The sequence below is a fragment of the Ochotona curzoniae genome, unplaced genomic scaffold, assembly GCF_017591425.1.
Source record: "Ochotona curzoniae isolate NIBS_2020 unplaced genomic scaffold, NIBS_Ocur_1.0 scaffold_4506, whole genome shotgun sequence".
NCBI lineage: Eukaryota > Metazoa > Chordata > Mammalia > Lagomorpha > Ochotonidae > Ochotona > Ochotona curzoniae.
The window spans coordinates 52,246,683-52,265,249 of record NW_024467119.1 but is presented as its reverse complement, the minus strand read 5'-3'; the positions used below and the strand labels follow the sequence as shown (position 1 = coordinate 52,265,249).

Below are 18,567 nucleotides of genomic sequence, written 5' to 3'. Positions count from 1 at the left end.
CCAGATTGGATATGTGCTAAACCAGGTTCCTGTTCTCCACCCACACACTTCTTTAGAACCCCTCTCTTCCTGCTGTCTTTCTTTTTTCAGCTGATGGCCACTTAAAAATGTTTTTAGTTCCTAAGTCCATAGACCTTAGAGTCTTCCTTTGATTTCCTCCTCTCTCACACATATCTCATGTCTTCACACTTCAGACATTATGCATGTGAATAAATAGGTCGCTGATATAAGTACATCCTATGCACATATATCAAAATGCATCCAGAACCTGGCTGCTTCTCAGTATCTACTGATCTTAAACTGGTCCTTGCCAGCACCATTTTCTACCCAGGTAACTGCAGCAGCCTCCTCTTGGGCTTCCCTGTTCCACCTTTTGATACTGTAGCTCTTTCTGAAAACCTGTTAATACTGTGACTGCTGTAATCATAACTCCCGACAGTGGCCTCCCATTCCATGTGGAGTAAGAACCAGATGGCCTCTTGTGGTCAGTCTCCAGAGACAGTCTCATCCAACCACTGCTGCTTTTCCATGGCAGTCACCCAGGCCTCTAGCTGTTTCTCTCCCTAAGTCTGTCGCTCCCCCAAATGTGTCCTTGGGCATATACCTTGCTGCCTTTGAGTCTTTGTTCAAGTTTTTCCCTTCTTAATACAGCCCACCTTGTATGTCATGTTGCAGTCTGCTTCCCATTAAGAAAATATACTTTTCTCATTGTACTTCTGCTCTTCTAAAATGCAATGTGTAGTCTACTCATGTGTGAGGTATAATTCTTGTTGTTTGCATCCTCAGTGAGAATATATGCTCTACAAGGAAGAGTGCCTGAAAGTAGTAGAATGCAATAATCCTTTTTTGATTATTGTCTTTTGATAATATATGATACTTTTTCATTTCAAAATTTATCCGAGACAAGTTATTCTGATGATAAAAAAAAATCTTCAGGCTGTGAATATTGTCTGAGCATTCATATAAGCCATATAATAAAGATACTTGATCAGGATACCTAACATAGTTAAAAATATATCAGAGTATTTCTTTTAAAAGCTCATTTCTATTCTAAGTAAGATTTTCATTTGTATATTTTTCCAAATTTAAAAAGGAAGCTAGATGGGATCATATGACAAGGTATCACTTACATTGAAATGGTCTGTAAATACTTGCTGTGCATGAGCCGATATTGATACAGTAGGTTGAAAAAATGGTTATGATCATAAAGCTTTATTTTTTCATATTGTGCAGTTTTATCTTCCATTAAGTCTGCTAAGATCCTGCTTATAGGAAATCAATAATAATTAAAGTATTTCTTATATATCTTTGCCTTGGAATTCAGGCTTTAATATAAGAGATTACAGTGTGCATAGAATACAGATTATAGACTTTTGCAATACTACTGGATTTTTTTTTAGAGACCATGAATAAAGTCTTATAAGTAACACATCACCTAGAGATACTTCTGTAAATATCTCATAGTGGGTATTTTCTCTAAGCACATTTTAATTGTAAACCTCAATTGTTTCAGGCAATGCTAGCCCTCGATATATCCGTTGCACCACATACTGTTTCCCCTGCACGTCAGATATGGCCAAGCAAGCTCAGATTCCATTAGCTGCTGTCATCAAACCTTTTGCAACAATTCCTCCAAATGAGGTAAGAATAATAAATCCTCACAGTTTGTCATGTTACCAATTTGAAAATTCGTCATTTTTAAGAAAATATTCTGTATTATAAACAGGAGACAGTCATACTTGTTTAATGCATTTAATTCATTAGGACACAAGCTTTGTAAGCTGTATTTTTTGGTATCTTTGACTGAGTCACTGTTTCACCATTGTAACAATGTACATGTAAAAAATGTAGAATGTCAGAGTGACAGATCTCATGACAATTGGAAGGCCCTTCCTCCCCAGTTTAGCAGTCTGGCATTTTCATGGGCTCTACATTATGATACATCTACTTTCATGTACTCCTACTTAAAAGATTGAAAAGTATGTGGTAGAAAAATCTGGGTGTATGTGTTTGGAAAAATGTGTCCAGTGTATGGCTAAATGGGGTACTGTTAGTGGATATCTGTTCGGACTCAGAAATAAGTTTGCTGCTGCCATTCCTTCTCGTGCTTCTGAGTGACAGACACGGGAACGTACAAAGGGACAGTGACAGTACAGGGCACGGTAAATGGGAGATGAAGAGCTGTACTGTATGCCAAGCTTTGGTCATATCCCATCATGGCGTTCCAGTAACCGAGGCCGAGCCAGAGATTCCTCTTGCTGCACTGATAGGTCAAAACCTCAGTTTCCTCTCCCAGAATAAACCCGCCTTGGATCTGCTGAGGAAAGCCATACTGCTGTCTACCTAGGACACGCCTGAGAAAGAGGTAGAGCATCTACAGGAAAGGACAAGCCTGTCCTTTATTTTCAGGTTGGCTGTGCCAACTGGCATTGGTAGCAGGGAGCTGCAATTATTGGGGCTGACTTTTATCAACTGAGATAAAGAAGAAAGAGTGTTGTGGAAGTTGAGCACCAGAGACTCAATAGCCACTCATAGAAAGGACGTAGCCTTTATTTTACCCTGGAGTTCAGTAGCCTGGATGCCTCCGTAATGGCAGGCCTCCAGCTGTTCCTCTGCCTCCATATTTTGTAGAGCAGTTGCATGAGCTGTTTTTAGCAGTAGAGGTGGGGGTAAGCAAGCAGGAATACAGAATCAAAATCACAGCCTTTAGTTTTTGGGCTGTTAAAATCCCAGGACTGCCCGAGTTGTCAGAGCCAGCATTTCCTTATCTCCTGTCTTTTCCTCAGCATGCTTGTCTTTACCTGACTTTGCTGATCCTGTGAAACGGGTGTCTTACTATGTGACTGCCGTGTCCTGTGTGTGAGCTTGGTTTTCACCCCCATGCAGGCCGGTTGCTGTTTGATCATGTGGCATGAGGTGTGGAGTGATGGCCACCAGGTGTGGAGTGGCTCTCATCCCCTTTAAGGTCTCCAGTCACCACACTGTCCCACCATGTATAGTGAAATGCTGCCCTCTCTTCTTCTTTTGTCCCTTTAAGAGTTATTTATTTATTTGAAAGGTAGAGTTACAGACACAGATCAATCTTCCATCTTTTGGTTCACCCTTTTTTTGTTTTATTTAATTTTTTTCTTTTTCATGACACAGTTCCTTAGGCTCGAAGAGTTTCCCTTTCATCCCCTCTCCCAATGTTTTCTCCTCTATTATAACAATAATATAGTCCTTCAACACAGTCACAAGTCCATCATTCTGCAATTTAGGTGTATCCTGACATTGTAGGTATAGAGTGTAGTATAAAGTCCAGCATTCTAGTGTCAAGAAATATTTAACAGCTTCATTATTATTGCATCTTTTAATCAGAAGTAGAGACGCATACTGTGATGTATCTCTACATACATACTATGTATGTATCATAGTACACTTACCTGATCATACTATTCAGATGGCCACAACAGTTGAGGCTGGGCAAGCTGGAGCCAGGAGAGCTAGAGCTACATCCACGTCTCCCACTTGGGTAGTAGGCTGCAGATACTTGGCCCATCTTCCATTACTTTCCCAGTTGCATTAGCATGGATTTGAATAAGACGTAGAGCAACCGAGATTTAAACTGCTGCTTATATGGAATTCCAGCTTTGCAGGCAGTGACTTAATTTGCTATGCCCCTTCAGCCCCACCATCTCTTCCTTGGTGAGCGTAGTGAACTGGATTAGAGCTTGTCCTGAAGACGCTTTGAGCTGTTTTCAAAAATCACCCTTATGTGTAGTATGATTTCATTTTTCTACATTAAAAAAAAATACATTTATGGCCCTGCGTAGTAACCTAACGGATAAAATCCTCACCTAAAACGGTCCAGGATCCCAAATGGGCACTGGTTCTGATCCTAGCAGGCCTGCTTCCCATCCAGCTCCCTGCCTGTGGCCTGGGAAAGCAGTTGAGGATGGCCCAAAGCCTTGGGACCCTGTACCTGTTGGGGAGACTTGGAGGAACCTTCGGGCTCCTGACTTCAGATTGGCTCAGCTCCAACTGTTACAATCATTTGGGGAGTGAATCATTGGATGGAAGATCTTGTTCTCTGTCTTTCCTCCTCTCTGTATATCTGACTTTGCAATATAAATAAATCTTTAAAACTAAATATATTCAAATTTGCTTATGTTTAAGTTTGATCTTTTCTGGTGGTTTCTGAGATACAATATAGTGCTCCTAAATGCCCCTTCAAGTTACTGTACTTAGTAAGAAAGAATGAGATAGACCAGTACGTATTGACAAAGTTTCTGCTGTAGCAATAAGTTATGTGCATTTTAAAGAATAGTTTAGGGGCTAGTGCTAACGTCTGATATGGACACTGGTTCTCCTCCCAGCTGCTCCATTTCCAATCCAGCTTCATGATATATGCCTGGGAAAACAGAAGAGAGCCCAAGTGCTGGGGCTGCTGTGCTCATATAAGACCAGGAAAAAGACTTTGTTCCCAACTTTGGACCAGCCCAGTTTTTGCTGTTGCAGCTATCTGGGGAGCGAACCAGTGGATGGAAAATTTATCTCTCCCTCTCTCCCTTTCTCTCTCTTTCTCTCTGTAACTCTACATTTCAAGTAAATAAACATTAGGAAAAAAAAAAGAGGAGCTTTACTAGAAGTACTGCTTAGCTGTTTTTAACATTTTATTATTAAAAGCTTTTAAAATTTATTCTTATTGGAAAATCAGATATACAGAGAGGAGGAGAAACAGAGAGGAAGATCTTCCATCTGTTGGTTCATTCTCTAAGCAGCCACAATGGCCAGAGCTGCTCCGATCTAAAGCCAGGAGCCTGGAACCTCCTCTGGGTCTCCCACACAGGTGCAGGGTCCCTATACTTTGGGCTGTCCCGGACTGCTTTCCCAGGCCACAATCAGGGAGCTCGATGAGAAGCAGAGCCACTAGAATACAAACTGGCGCCCATTTGGGATCCCGGCATGTGCAAGGTGAGGGACTTCAGCTGTTAGGCTACCATGCCAGGTCCTATGAAAAGTTTTAATTATATGGAACATTGAAGAAAATTTTATAGTGAACACTTGCATACATTTCTTGTTTATCCTGTATAAATTCATGTTTTTTTCAAATACGTTTCAAAGAAAATTAAAGACATCAGTACACTTCACTGGATTATCCAACATGTACAGTATTTAGCTTAGGAGTTAAGAAGCTACACTCACATCCCAAATTGCAGTGTCGGTATTCAGTTCTCAGCTCCCATTCCTGATTCAATTTTCTGCCAGTGCAGATCTTAGGAGGAAGCTGGTGATAGCTCAGGTAGTTGGATCCCAGGCACTCACACTGGTGGCTTGGATGCAGTTCCTGACTCCCAGCTTCCAGCTGACCCAGTCCTGGTTGTTAGGGGTTTTGGAAAATGAACCATAGGATGAGAGCCTACATGTGTGTAACCTAAATTTCTATAGAAATAAGGAACACTCTGTAGTTAATCTTGAAAGTTATCTGCCAACTCCTACCTGTTTGCACAAGCTCACTCTCCTGACAATCACTCTTCTGACTTTCTTCTGTAATGGCTTTGTCTTACCTATAGTAAGACTTAGAATCATAGATCGTGTAGTACTCTTGTGTGCAGGTTCTCTCATTCTGTATGTTTTAGAAAGCTATCATTTTATTGCATTCAGTAATAATCTGTGTTTTTATTGCTAAAAGTATTTCATTGCATGATCATACCAGTTTGCTTATTTTTATTGATGAACATCTGAGCTGTTTTCCCTTTTTGTCTGTTATGATTAAAGTTACCATTTGCATTCTTACATAAGTCTTTCCATGGCCTTGTATTTATTTTTCTTGGGTTAACACCTGTGGATAGACTACTTAGTCATATGATATGTATTTTGCTAGTTTTAGAAGAAACCGCCAGGCCATTTTCCAAAGTGAGTATACCATTTCCTAATCCTTCAGTGTCTTAGTGTCCTCTTCAACAGTTTATTTCATTGACCTTTTACTTGTAGCAATTATGAAAAGTATGTAGTTTTGTGCATGTGCTATGTATTTTATTTAAGTTATTATGCTTAGAAAAACTTTTTAATTCAAAAGGATTCCATGGCTAACACTCAAGTGCATGCCACCTGTCATTAGTAAATATTCCTGTGGGCACATTTGTTTATACTTGTTTTTTAGAGAAATATTCCTGTTTGTAAACAAGCCTCCTTTAATGAACCCATTTCCTTTCCTCCTGTCTTCTCCAGGGGCAAACGGGGTAATGAGTTTTGATGTGTATTTTCCCTCTATGTGTTGTTATATGTCCCCCTTGTATACGAACATCCATAACAAAGGACAGGTTTCATCTTCGTTTTTTAAAGAGCTAGTTACTTAAAATAAGTAAAACACAACATCTGGAAGATGAAAAGTTCTTTTCCCTGCCTTTTGGCTAAGAACAAGTGTGTATACAGGGAAAAATAGATCCTTTCCAATTTTTACCACCTCCGCCTCTCAAACGGTCCTTGCCTGTTCTTTGGAATTTCTTCTAAAACAAAACAAGCAGAAACCAGGATTGAAGGTCCATCTTTAAGTAATGAACCTGTAAAGGATGGTATAACATACATACTGCACTTCCCATTTCTTTTATCAGTTAATTCCCTGGCAATCATTCCATGTTGCTGAGTACAGAGCCACCTCAATTTTTTTTCCTTATACTCTCACTCTCCACCACAGTAAATATCTGTAGAAGTTGTTACCAGGATTCAGCCTGGTCATTGCAGCCATCTGGGGAGTAAACCAGTGGATGAAATATGTCTCTTTCTCTCTCTCTCTGACTTTCAAATAAATTAATAAATCTTTTTAAAAATTAAAAAAAAATGGCCTGGTACAATGACCTACTGGCTGAATCCTCTCCTTGCATGCCCAAGATCCCCTATGGGCACCGGTTTGTGTCCCAGATGTTCCACTTCCCATCCAGCTCCCTGTTTGTGGCCTGGGAAAGCAGTCTAGGATGGCCCAAAGCCTTGGGACCCTGTACCTGCATGGGAGACCCAGAAGAAGCTCCTGGCTTCAGATCGGCACAGCACCGGTCATTGTGCTCACTTGGGGAATGAATCAGCAGAGGGAAGATCTTTCTGGCTGTCCTCACTGTAAATCTGCCTTTCAATAAAAATAAATAAATTGGGCCCGGCGCGGTGGCGCAGTGATTAAAGTCCTCGCCATGCATGCCCAGGATCCCATATGGGCACCACTTCTAGTCCCAGCGGCCCTGCTTCCCATCCAGCTCCCTGCCTGTGGCCCAGGAAAGCAGTCAAGGATGGCCCAAAGCTTTGGGATCCTGCACCCGCGTGGGAGACCCGGAGGAGGCTCCTGGCTTCGGATCAGCATAGCATCGGCCATTGTGCTCACTTGGGGAGTGAGTCATCGGGCGGAAGATCTTCCTCTCTGTCTCTCCTTTCTGTATATCTGCCTTTCCAATAAAAATAAAATCTTTAAAAAAAATAAATCTTTTAAAAGAATTAAAATAGCAAAAAGAAGCCCAGCTAGTTTTATACCAAAGTTGTTTGCTCTAAATCACCATGGTGCTGCTTCTCTCCCTCCCTTCCCTTCCTCTCTCTCCATCCATCTCCCTTTCCTTCTGCCTCTCTTCTTTAGCCTCATATTCCCAATATCCAAATACCTCTCTGAAATCTCCCATGGAAACCCTGTAGAAACGTCAAACTTAGCATGCATAAAAGTGAATTTCTAATTTCTGTTTTACAGATCTGTTACTATTCCACATTTCAATAATAGCACTATCATGTATCAGATCGCTTAAACCAGAAATGAAATTTGAAACAAATATTGTTAAGTAATAGAAGATGAGGGACATACTGATTTTAGATCTTTGTAACCTGTAATCAGAAAAATAAAACTTTCTTTCTTGAAGACAAATAGATTACAGGAAAACTTTTATTCTGTGCATTAGTTTTCTCTTTAATAAATTACTTTTAACTTAGTAAAACATCAGGATTTTATTATTCGACTAACCAGTGGTATTATTATTGTAATTTTTAAAAGCTTCCTGAAGAAAAAAAAAAAAAGCTTTCTGCTTTCTGGACCATATCCTGACATGACATCTAGGAAAAGGACTTATTTAGTGCAGGTTTGGGGGTGTTTTCAGAAGTCAGTTCCATTGTTTGACAGAACGTTCTTATACTCGCCATTGTGTTAGCAACGGCCTATAAAAATAAACCTGACCTGAGCGGTTATCTTCAGGGAATGTTCCCTGTCAGCATCTACTCTTAAGATGTATGATATTTCCAAGGGTGTATCTGTGTCATTGTTGTTTAACGTTGCATGCTCCTTACCATTAATCTTATTTTTTTTCAATGTTTTAAGTGAAACCCATTGCCACATTCAATGTAATTACAGTGTGAAACATTATTGGTGATGTTGTGTTCTTTGTGTTGTTAAATTGTGTATGTTCAAGATTTTTTTCGGTGCTATTTCTTTTCATTTTGTTTTTCTGAAAGAGGAAATTTTTCCATTTTGAACAAGTACACAAATCTAGTTACAAATGCAGCTAAGTAATTAAACCTGCAACACAAGTGGTAAAAGCTTTTCCTCCATCTGTGACTAGATTACAGAGTATCTATGTATATTTTTAGGGTACAAGCAGATATAATAGTCAAAGCAATTTCCTTTCTCATTGAGTTAGCAAGGATAAAGATTTATTCAAGTCTTTGAATTTTATTTGCATTTTCATCTTTCATTTAACTTTGTGCTAGGACATGAGCCAGACTTTAGGGATATGGGAAAAAAAAAAAAAGAAGACTGGTTACTCTTGACTCGACCTTACAGAAAATTTGAAGTATTAATACAACTCATTTTTGTATAGCCTAAAATTGTTCCATGGTACTTAGGTTCAAGGAAAGTTCTACCTGAGATAGGACATAATAGAGAAAAGCCATTTGCCTTTTACTAAAATACTGTTTGAATTAATTCGTCTTGATGATTATTCATATTCTTCTAGATTCGTTAGATATGAAAAAGATAGCATTGGAAGGAAAAAAGGAGTGGATATCATATAGCTGATTAATGCAGCTGACAAAAAGGCAAATGATTGTTAGAGAATAAACCCAGCACCCATACATAACATCAGGGCAGGACGTGACATCCATTGCCTGTGGAAAGAATTGCTGGTCATGCATTTAACTTTGCAGCCAATCTTGGCTTGCATGAGTTGACATAGTTTTGGCAGAGTTTGTACTGTTGTTTAATCCTTCAAAGAACAAAATGCTGCCTCCCTGTAGTAATTTATGTCAGGGTGACCGTGTGCTATGTCTCTATTAGGAAAATTGCATTGTGAAACGTTATCGCTGTTATAGGTGATGAAGCTCTTGGATTCTGGGGCTCTAAAGTCCTACAGCTAGTAAGTGAGCCACGGAAAAGCAAGACAGTTTCCATGTTCTTTCAACTCCATTGGCCTGCAAATGCCCTTGTGGAGGTTTTATTTGATTAAATGCATAAAGTAACATTCATTTTCTTCTTGCTGGCTAAAGTTTTAAAAATGGGGCTTTTGCTCTGGCAAGCTTTTGAGTTCTCTCAAAACGTCCACCCTAGAATTCTCTCTGTTAGTCTTTGACTTGAAACTGTTGTTTAGAACTTCGTGAAGGCCGAGGCCATCCAGAATTCTGCAGGGGGCTGGAGCACATCTTAGATGAATGAAAGACCCTTTCCACGGTGTAGACATTTAGGGGACAAAGAGAAACCAGAACAGAATGGTGGCTCATTCCTAGGTAGTTTAGGCCCCTACATTAATATTTTTAGCACAGTGAGTCTTAATTGTTCTTTGGCAGCAGTCTTAAGTCTATTAATAAACATGTTGCTAATAAAATAAAAGTGTTTGTCCTCCTTTGGCTATTCTGCTTCATACTTTTAATGACTGCAAACTTAGAATGCTGTTCACCTCTTACCTGAGATAAAGAAGAAACATCACTGAAGAGAGTTTTGCTGTGGTTTTTACCAGATCATCAGCGCTGCGTGAGCAACAACTTACTTCGTTCCATTACATATTGAGAGAGGTTCTATTTCATTATAGAGGACAGAACAGTGGAGCAATTAGGAAGGTTTTTGTTGTTGTTGTTCAAGATATTTTAGGAAGCAATAAATACTGACTTTGTTCTGAACACAATAGGAAGTAGCCAAATGGTTGAACTCTGGATTAGGAGTGAAGATATGATTTCAGGTCTCTACTGTTCCCTGTGTTGTGATCTCAGATCTCCATCTCAAGAGGGAGAAAACTGGCTCTGACAATCCTATAACTCTGGAAGGCTACTCATATCTGTCTGAATTTTTTTTCATCTTTACTTGATATTTAGTGTGATGTACTATTTGATAATGAGATCATTGATCTTACTTGAAATTTCTGTGAACATATTAGGTACCCCAACCCATGTTATAATATCAGTAGTTTTAGTAGTATAATTTTAATAGAATACATGATTTGAGATTATATTTTAATATATAAAATACAACTATTTCTATATTTAGCTATTTCTACCTACATAAGTTATACTAATAAATATATAACATCATAGTCTGTGAAGAACTGAAAAAAATGTATAATTTAGATTGTTTATTGTTTCTAAGTGAAAACTTTAAGTCTGAATTAATTTTTAAGGTACACACTATAATATTTTCTAAGAATTCATGCACTTTTGTCAAAGTATTAGCTCCACCCCCTAAAAAATCCTTTGGAAAAATAAAATGATGTACTCAAGTAGAAATAAAATGTGAAGTACCTGCATTGTACAGTTATTTTAGAAACTGATTGTAATCCCTTAAGGGTTTGGGCCACTGTTTCCCAGTGCTGTGAAGACATGCTGCTCACGTTTGGTAACTGAAGAACAGAACAGCGGGGTTTTTTGAGTGGATCCTTTTCACTGTTACAGCACTGGAGTTGACTTCTAAAGGGAGTTACAGTTTAGGAGCTAAATGCACCCGTCTTATTTTCTTGATCACAAAATTATTCATGTAAATCTTTTATTTTTAAAAGGTTAAGTAGTGAATAATTTTTTTAAACGGGATCTGTTTTCAGGGACAGTTAAGTGAGGTTCCTAACCTTGAGTGTCCTGGTGATTGAGTTAATGGGACCCCTGCAGTGTGAGCCAAGAGTACCCTGGTCATAAGACTGTGGAGTCAGTGGGCTGGCGCCTCAGCGGGGAGCATTTTAAACCCTTCATGCCACTACTTCCATCAGTGTTTTAAAACCAATATACTGGGCCGGCGCGGTGGCGCAAGTGGTTAAAGGTCCTCGCCTTGCACGCCCCGGATCCCATATGGGCGCCGGTTCTAATCCCGGCAGCCCTGCTTCCCTTCCAGCTCCCTGCCTGTGGCCTCCCAAAGCTTTGGGACCCTGCACCCACGTGGGAGACCTGGAAGAGGCTCCTGGCTTCGGATTGGCATAGTATCGGCCCGTTGCGCTCACTTGGGGAGTGAATCATCAGACGAAAGATCTTCCTCTCTGTCTCTCCTCTCTGTATATCCGCCTTTCCAATGAAAAAATAATAAAAATAAATCTTTAAAGCCAATATACTATTTACAAAGTCTTAATGTTGTGTTATGTTCTTTTGGAAGCTTTAGTCGTTTAGAATTGATGGGATTTTAGAGTTAATGAGAGGTACTATTCATACTTTGTTTTGTGATCCTAAGCTCAGTCATATTTTGCTGCTCCTTGGCTAATACAGGGGCTTGTGATGTATGCCATCACTGTGTTACCCTGTGATCAAGTATGAGAAAGTTACTCATAAGTGTCCTGGGCATCAAATTCTCATCAGATGAAAGCCTTAAACAATAATACACGAAGTCATGTTTTTAAAAAGGAACACAATGAATGAAACCCCGGTATAGATTCTTAATTTAGATTGTTTATCCATCAGGATGTCTGTGACACCCATGTCTAAAGCACAGATGATTTCTGGAGTGATTTTTGTTCTAAGTGTAGATAGCATTGTTATTAGTATAGAGGTAAGAGCAGAGATGTTTGCATGTGATACAGTTAGGAATTTAAGTTGATTCTAGTAATGTGACCTTGAAATTTCTGTTTAATTTTTTGAGCCTCATTTCTCACATAAATATAATTTGTCACCAAACTTCACTTAGTTGTTTATAAGTTGTTTATAAATAAGAAGCTTGTGTAAGACCTAATAGTAGCTCTTATCCTCATCCTTATTGTTAGTATTATTACTCTATAATACAACATTGTTACGTGTCAAGTTGGGTTTATTTTAAATCAGAAATTGATTTGATACATTGAGAATAAAAGTATGAAAACTTCAAATAATTCGCATTTATTTGAAGTATATATATTTAAGGAGAATCTTATCAAACCCTTTTACTGATTCTGGTAACACTCATGATATGAGAGAGAGGAGGTAACTGCTGTGGATACCACAATTTATGCTTCTGTTTAAGAAGGAAAGGAATTTCAATATGCATAATAAAGGAATGTTACTGGTGTATACTGCTTTTTTCTTTTTGCTGTTTGAATTGTAAGACCCCCACCATATATATTTGCGTTGTTTAGATTTTTCATAAAATACTTAATGAACATTTGCTGGAATAATCCTTCCTCCCACTGACCTGTCCTTTTGGCCTGGTTAATTTCTATTCATCTTTCAGATTTCTCTTGACAAAGTCACTTTCTCGGAGGAGCTCTCTTACACACACACACACACACACACTACAGTTCTGGATTTGTATATTTGTCTTGCTTGGATCCATGAAGGTAGGGATTCTCTTGGACTTTTCTTGCTGTAGCATCCTCAGAACCTAAAGCAACACCTGGCACACCTGAGCAGCATTTGAATATTGTGTTTTATTACTAAATATTACTTCTCTCTGGAACTATACCACATAATTTTATGAGATTTTTAGCCATGGATCTCTGTGCTCCAAGTATGGAGCTGTTATTGAGCAGCTCCCTTGTGTACTAATGCTGCCTTTGATACTGTCTGTGTAATTGCAGAGAAAATGAAAAGGAGCTGAAATCTGGGAGTCCAGAGGAGGATAGGGGCTTGCAGTTTGGAGTCACTTCTTTATCCAGGCATCTGCCTTTTACTTGAATTTCCATGGTCTATATCTGTGAAAATATTTTATTTCCTACACAAATGTTCTCATGAAAAATAGCCTTTTGGGAACTCAACTGCAACTTATCCTTGCTCTTGGTATTACCAGCAGATAAAAGCAGCTGTGATGACTCGAATAACAGTTGCTTCAGGAATTTCCTGGACAATAAAATTCCTTATACGTTTAGCTTAGGTTTCACTCTTACTCCCCACTCCGTCTCCCACCAGTGTTGTGAAGATGTATAGCATGTGCGTCTGTGTGTGTGTGTGTGCGTCTGTGTGTGTGTGCGTCTGTGTGTGTGTGTGCATCTGTGTGTGTGTATACTGAGGTGGTGTGGGGAGGTGTGGGGAAAGATTCATGAGCAGTACATATAAAGAGAGAAAATTAAAATCTTAAAAACGTTTGTATTCATTATTTAGAAAAATAAGATGAAATATTCCTGCAAACTGCCGGAACATGCCCCACTCCAGGTACCTGGGATGGGTGGGAGCCTGGGTGGGGTTTGTCCCTTTGTTTCTCCCCTGACCCTAGATACAGGGAGAAAAATGATGATATTAGTGTGGAAACAATGGTCTTACCCATTTTCCTGTCACCCTTGACTCTTTGTAACCTAATCAACCATGTAAGATTATATCAATTAATTAATTAAAAATTAAGAAAATATTCCTGCAAAATACAGGGGCAGTAGAAAAGTCATGAAAAAAGATTCAGTGTGTACAGATATCTGGAAAGCCATCCACTGCAGTGATCTCTTAATGCTAAACTGAGTCATGAAGGTAAACTGAAGTGTGTTGTCTGGTATATTAAGAAGTCATTTTCTCATCCCAGTTTGTCATTGATATACAGCAAATCTGTACCTCTCAAATTGGCCAAACCTAGTGAAAGAAAGAAAGAGAGAGAGAAAGAGAAAAAGATGGATGGATGGAAGGAAGGAAGCGGAGAGAGAGAAAGAAAAAGCAGAGTTATGTATTTTTTATTTGAAAGAGTTATAGAGAGGAGTAACAGAAATCTTCCATCTACTGGTTCACTCCCCAGGTGGCCACAATAGCTGGAGCTGCATTGGCCCAAAGCCAGGATCCAGGAGGTTCTTCCCAGTCTCTCACATGGGTACAGGGACCAAGGACTTGGGTCGTTTTCTGCTGCTTTCCTAGGCACATTAACAGGGAGCTAGATTGGAAGTGGAGCAGGCAGCACTCATTATGGGAAGCTGGTGCCACAGGTGAAAGCTTAATCATCTAAGCCATGGCATTAACCCCAATCCTTAGTTTTTAAGTTGAATTTTTCTTACAATTTTTGTTGTAAAAACCTGTCCTAAACTCTGACAGATCACTTTGGGCTATTTGCACAGCAGAGGACCATTTGTTCTATGACTGGGAGTGGCCCAGCTAGTGTACCAGCTGTCTACCAAGGAGGGTTAGTCCTGCACTGAAGGTGATGGCACAGTGGAAAGAACAGCTCTGAGTGCTCTTCTGAAAGCAGTTTGTCACTAAAGTTTTGTATGTTTGGGTGAAGGTGTAGCTTCTGTAGGCATCTGCTCTGAAAAAGAAAACTGGTAATTTGCTTTGAGTTTTGGCACACTCCCTCACAGGGTCAGTAATACAACTGTATTTTGATGCCTCAGGCTTTAGCAGTGGTTCACTCAACTTTTTACCACAGTCTGAACACATAGTTTTGACAAGGTTATTTGACTTGATGGTTTGTAGCATGTCCATTTTGAAGGATTGTGAGTATATTTATTCCGTATATTTCAAGAAGACTTTAAGAATGACCTTTCATCCAATTCAGGGAATATTTACTGTTCCAGTATGAGCCAGCCACCATGGTTGACCCTTGAACTCTGTCAGTGACCAGACACTCTCTCACGGGATAGGGTGGAGGCAGTGTACCTGTTGAGAACCTAAGCAGTTGTGGAGGAATAAAGGAACAGGAGAACAGCGTGGTGAGGGTTCAGGGTAAGCCTGACTGAGAAAATGTGATTTAGATGAAAACGCTTGCATAAATGAAAATCTTCGGAAGGTATTTTCTAAGCCTTATAAAGAAGAAAGACAGCTAGAGGGAATATTTGGGCTAGCTTGTAATTCTTCCAGCGAGAAAAAGGTATTTGCCTCTTGGCGTATTATTTTTAACCCTGTCCTCTTGAGTGTTTCACAACTTTCCTTGGAGGAACAGAAAGCTTCCAATTGCTCCATTACAGAAGTAGATTTGAGTCAGAAGGTTTGAGTTCCTAAGCCTAAAATATATTTTTTATCATCTGCAGAACAGTGTGCATTGTGGTAGCAATTAAATTTGTCTTGTACAAATGCCCTGAAAGCATACAACACAATGTATTTCTGCTTGAGGGATAAAAGATACAATTGCAATAGGTCAAGGATTGTGAGAAATGAAGGGAACTGTCCCTCAGCTATCAGATGTTTAAATGTCAAAGCTCCTTGCAGGAGTATCTTATTCCAGAGTTTCCAGCATCTGTTCCAGCAAGAACAATAATGCTGATCTTTGCAAATACACTTTAAAGACCATCAGCATAAACCAATCCAAACAGATCGCTTTTTGCTGAAGCATCATTATCTGCCACATGGACTTCAGACGTAAACCAGGGTTACTGTTCGAGAAAAGTGATGTGCAGGTGCTGCTTTACCTGCACTGATATATATCTTTCCAATGAAGCTCTGCTTGCCTGCTCACCAGGAGTAGCCCTGTCATTGATTTCAGCAGGCAGTCTGATGCAACCTCCCTGCCAGGAAGCCCTCCTGGCACTAGAGGTCCTGGACAGAGGACTCACAGCTGTGTTTGCTTTAAGGCACTTTGGAGAGGAGTCCGAAGGAGTATGGCCATTTGTGCATATTTGGGGATGAACTTAATGCAGGGTTTATCGCACCTGGGCTTTCTGTGATCAAATCAGCTCTCCCCCTCCCTCTTCCTTTCCTTTTGTCCACTTGTTGAGAATTTACTCTGTTGTTTAGACCCTGGGCATCACTGGTGAACATGAAGGTTCTGTGCCTCTGTGCTGCTGTTAAGGAGTGAAACTGCCAAGAGCCACAGGGGGAAAAAAGTAGTTTACAATATTAAAGCATCTTTTGAGCTTATTTAGGAAATAAGCCCAGGAGTTTTGTGAGTTAAGTAAAATACAGGAAATGATGAAACAAAAATTCTCAAAATTCCTTGTGGTAATTAGAAAAGTAGGATAAGACTTTGTAATTTAAACAGATTCCAGTAATGATAAGCAGATACTAACTTACTAGCAGAGTCCAAACTTGTACCTGTACCATTTTTCTAAGGACATCATTATTGTCAAGAATTGTGAACTGTCTTAACTATCTCCTACCAGGACTGTTATTATGAAGAGTGACAGTAGATTTCGGGTAGGAGTGTGTGGAGTGGGATGTATGTGGATTGATTTATGTCTGTCTGAAACCTACCCTAGATCAGAACACCGGTGCTTACTGAAATCCACCTCCCCTACTCTCTCTCTCTCACACACCCACCCACCAGACTTCTCCTGTCCATGTCATCTTTGAATGAGGCCTCTCTGACACACTCTCCCCTCCCTGCCTCCCGACAACTGCATGATTTCTTCCTATCTGTGCCTTTTGCTTTAGCACTCATCACAAGTTCTCCTGAGCTTTGTGCAGTGTGTTTGAGGCTACCTGAAAAACATTGTGTCTGTTCATTTAAAAATTTCAGGCTGATAACACCTCAAGTATCATGTAATGGCACAATACCTGTATCTCGGAATCGTGGAGTTGACAATTTAGTAGTGGTTCCACAAAGCCAACCAAGTTACGCAGTGCCATCAGGCAAAGAGTAATGTGGAAACCTCCATAGCAAATAAATATGTCTTCAGGAAGTGGCCTGTACTAAGACAGTTGGATAAAATTCTCCCTTAAGGACAAAAGGTCTCCAGCAACCAGTCTTACACATGGTCCTTTGAAAAGCCAGGGAGAAGAAGGGGATATCCTGCATATTGTAACAGGAGGCAGAGAAAGAAAATGATAAGTCAGTGCTGGCCAATTAGAGGAAGAGTGTCCCAGGAGCTCCTTTGTGAGGTTTTCTGTTTTCTGTTGTGATGGAGAATGCAAGAGGCTCTGCTAAGGGAGGTGGATGGAGAGCTTGTGTGGTGGATTCAATAGATGGCGAAGGTGGAAAGTGAATGGGAAGAAGCAGTGACAGGAGACACTTAGAATGACTACCAGGGAGCTCTGAAGGCTTGATTCAAAGTACAAATCAAGAAGAACTTGCAGCCATCTCCAAAATGGCATGCTTTCCTATAGAAGCACTCACAGTTTCTTTAAGTGTGTGTGTGTGTGTGTGTGTGTGTGTGTGTGTAGACCACACACATATATTTAGGCCATATATATAGGCCAAAGCCAGAATCCAGGAACTCTGTCTAGGTCTCCTGGTCTCCATATGAATGGTCAGGAATGAAGTGCTTGGACAATCATGTGTTGTGCTACCCTCACCCTCCCATCCCAGGATCATTAGCAGGAAGCTCAGCAGGAAGTAAGGGGGCACTGGACTTCAGACACTATATGTCAGAGTCCCTAGCAATGGGCTTAAGCTGTGGGACCCACAACTCCCCACTCCTAGAAGCAGTTTCTTGTATGAGTAACACAAAGAAAGCAAATATTGGACAGATGAATGAGAATTCAAGTGACAGCTTTTCCATTCATGATACAAGTTGCTTCGCATCACTGGCTTTCTGGGGTTTTTTTTTGTTTTGTTCTGTTTTGTTTGAGCAGCGTGGATGGGAATCCCCCCGCTAGCAGGTGCCTCATCTGCAGCTTGAGAGTTTGTAATCGAGAATGTCTTGAAGTAAAAATTACCATGCAGCTCCTGTTTATGACCTTACAAATAGGAAGTCTGGATCAGTTAAAAAGTTTCAGAAGTTTTTGGTGCCAAATAGACAAAAACCAAAACACTAACTCCCAAATTAGATGGTCACATCTACTATGAATCTAATATGAATCTAGACATAATTATAGCAGAATCATTAATAATTAAACATACAGTAAGAGATTTATTTTATTTGAAAGGAAGAATAACAGGCTGAGATTAGATCTTTTTTCGGCTGGTTCACTTTACAAATGGCTGCAGTGGCTGGCGCTGGGCCCAGCCAAAGCCAAGAGCCAGAAGCTTCATCCAGGTCTCTGATATGGGTGGCAGGGGCTCATCTTTTGCTGCTTTCCCAGGCCTTGCTACTGAGAGCTGGATGAGAAGTGGAGCAGCTAGGCCTTGAACTAACATTCATATGAGATGCCAGCTTGTAGCAGTTGCTCCCAAAAACATATCAAAAAATATAAATATGTTTCTGAAATTATTACAATGCATTGAGTATCTTATTACCAAGCTGTATGTTTATAGAAGATACTGGACATGATCTTCAAAAAGCTCTCAGAAGACATTCTTCAATCTCACATTTTTGTTTTATTGATTTTATCTTATTTGAAAGGTAAAAACAGAGATAGAGATCCCTCTCTGCTTGTTTCCCCCCTCGTATGCCCACCACAGTTAAGGCT

The 18,567-nt window shown here is 39.9% G+C and overlaps 1 protein-coding gene across 2 annotated transcripts in view; it reads left to right on the top strand.

Annotated features, from left to right (window-relative positions):
- Positions 1–18,567, top strand: part of SEC24D (SEC24 homolog D, COPII coat complex component) — a 112,422-nt gene that overhangs the window by 35,544 nt on the left and 58,311 nt on the right. For both annotated transcript variants that reach the window (XM_040967306.1, XM_040967305.1), the window contains exon 8: positions 1,514–1,641. In XM_040967306.1, the coding sequence (XP_040823240.1) occupies positions 1,514–1,641 (128 nt within the window). The remainder of the gene's footprint in view (positions 1–1,513; positions 1,642–18,567) is intronic.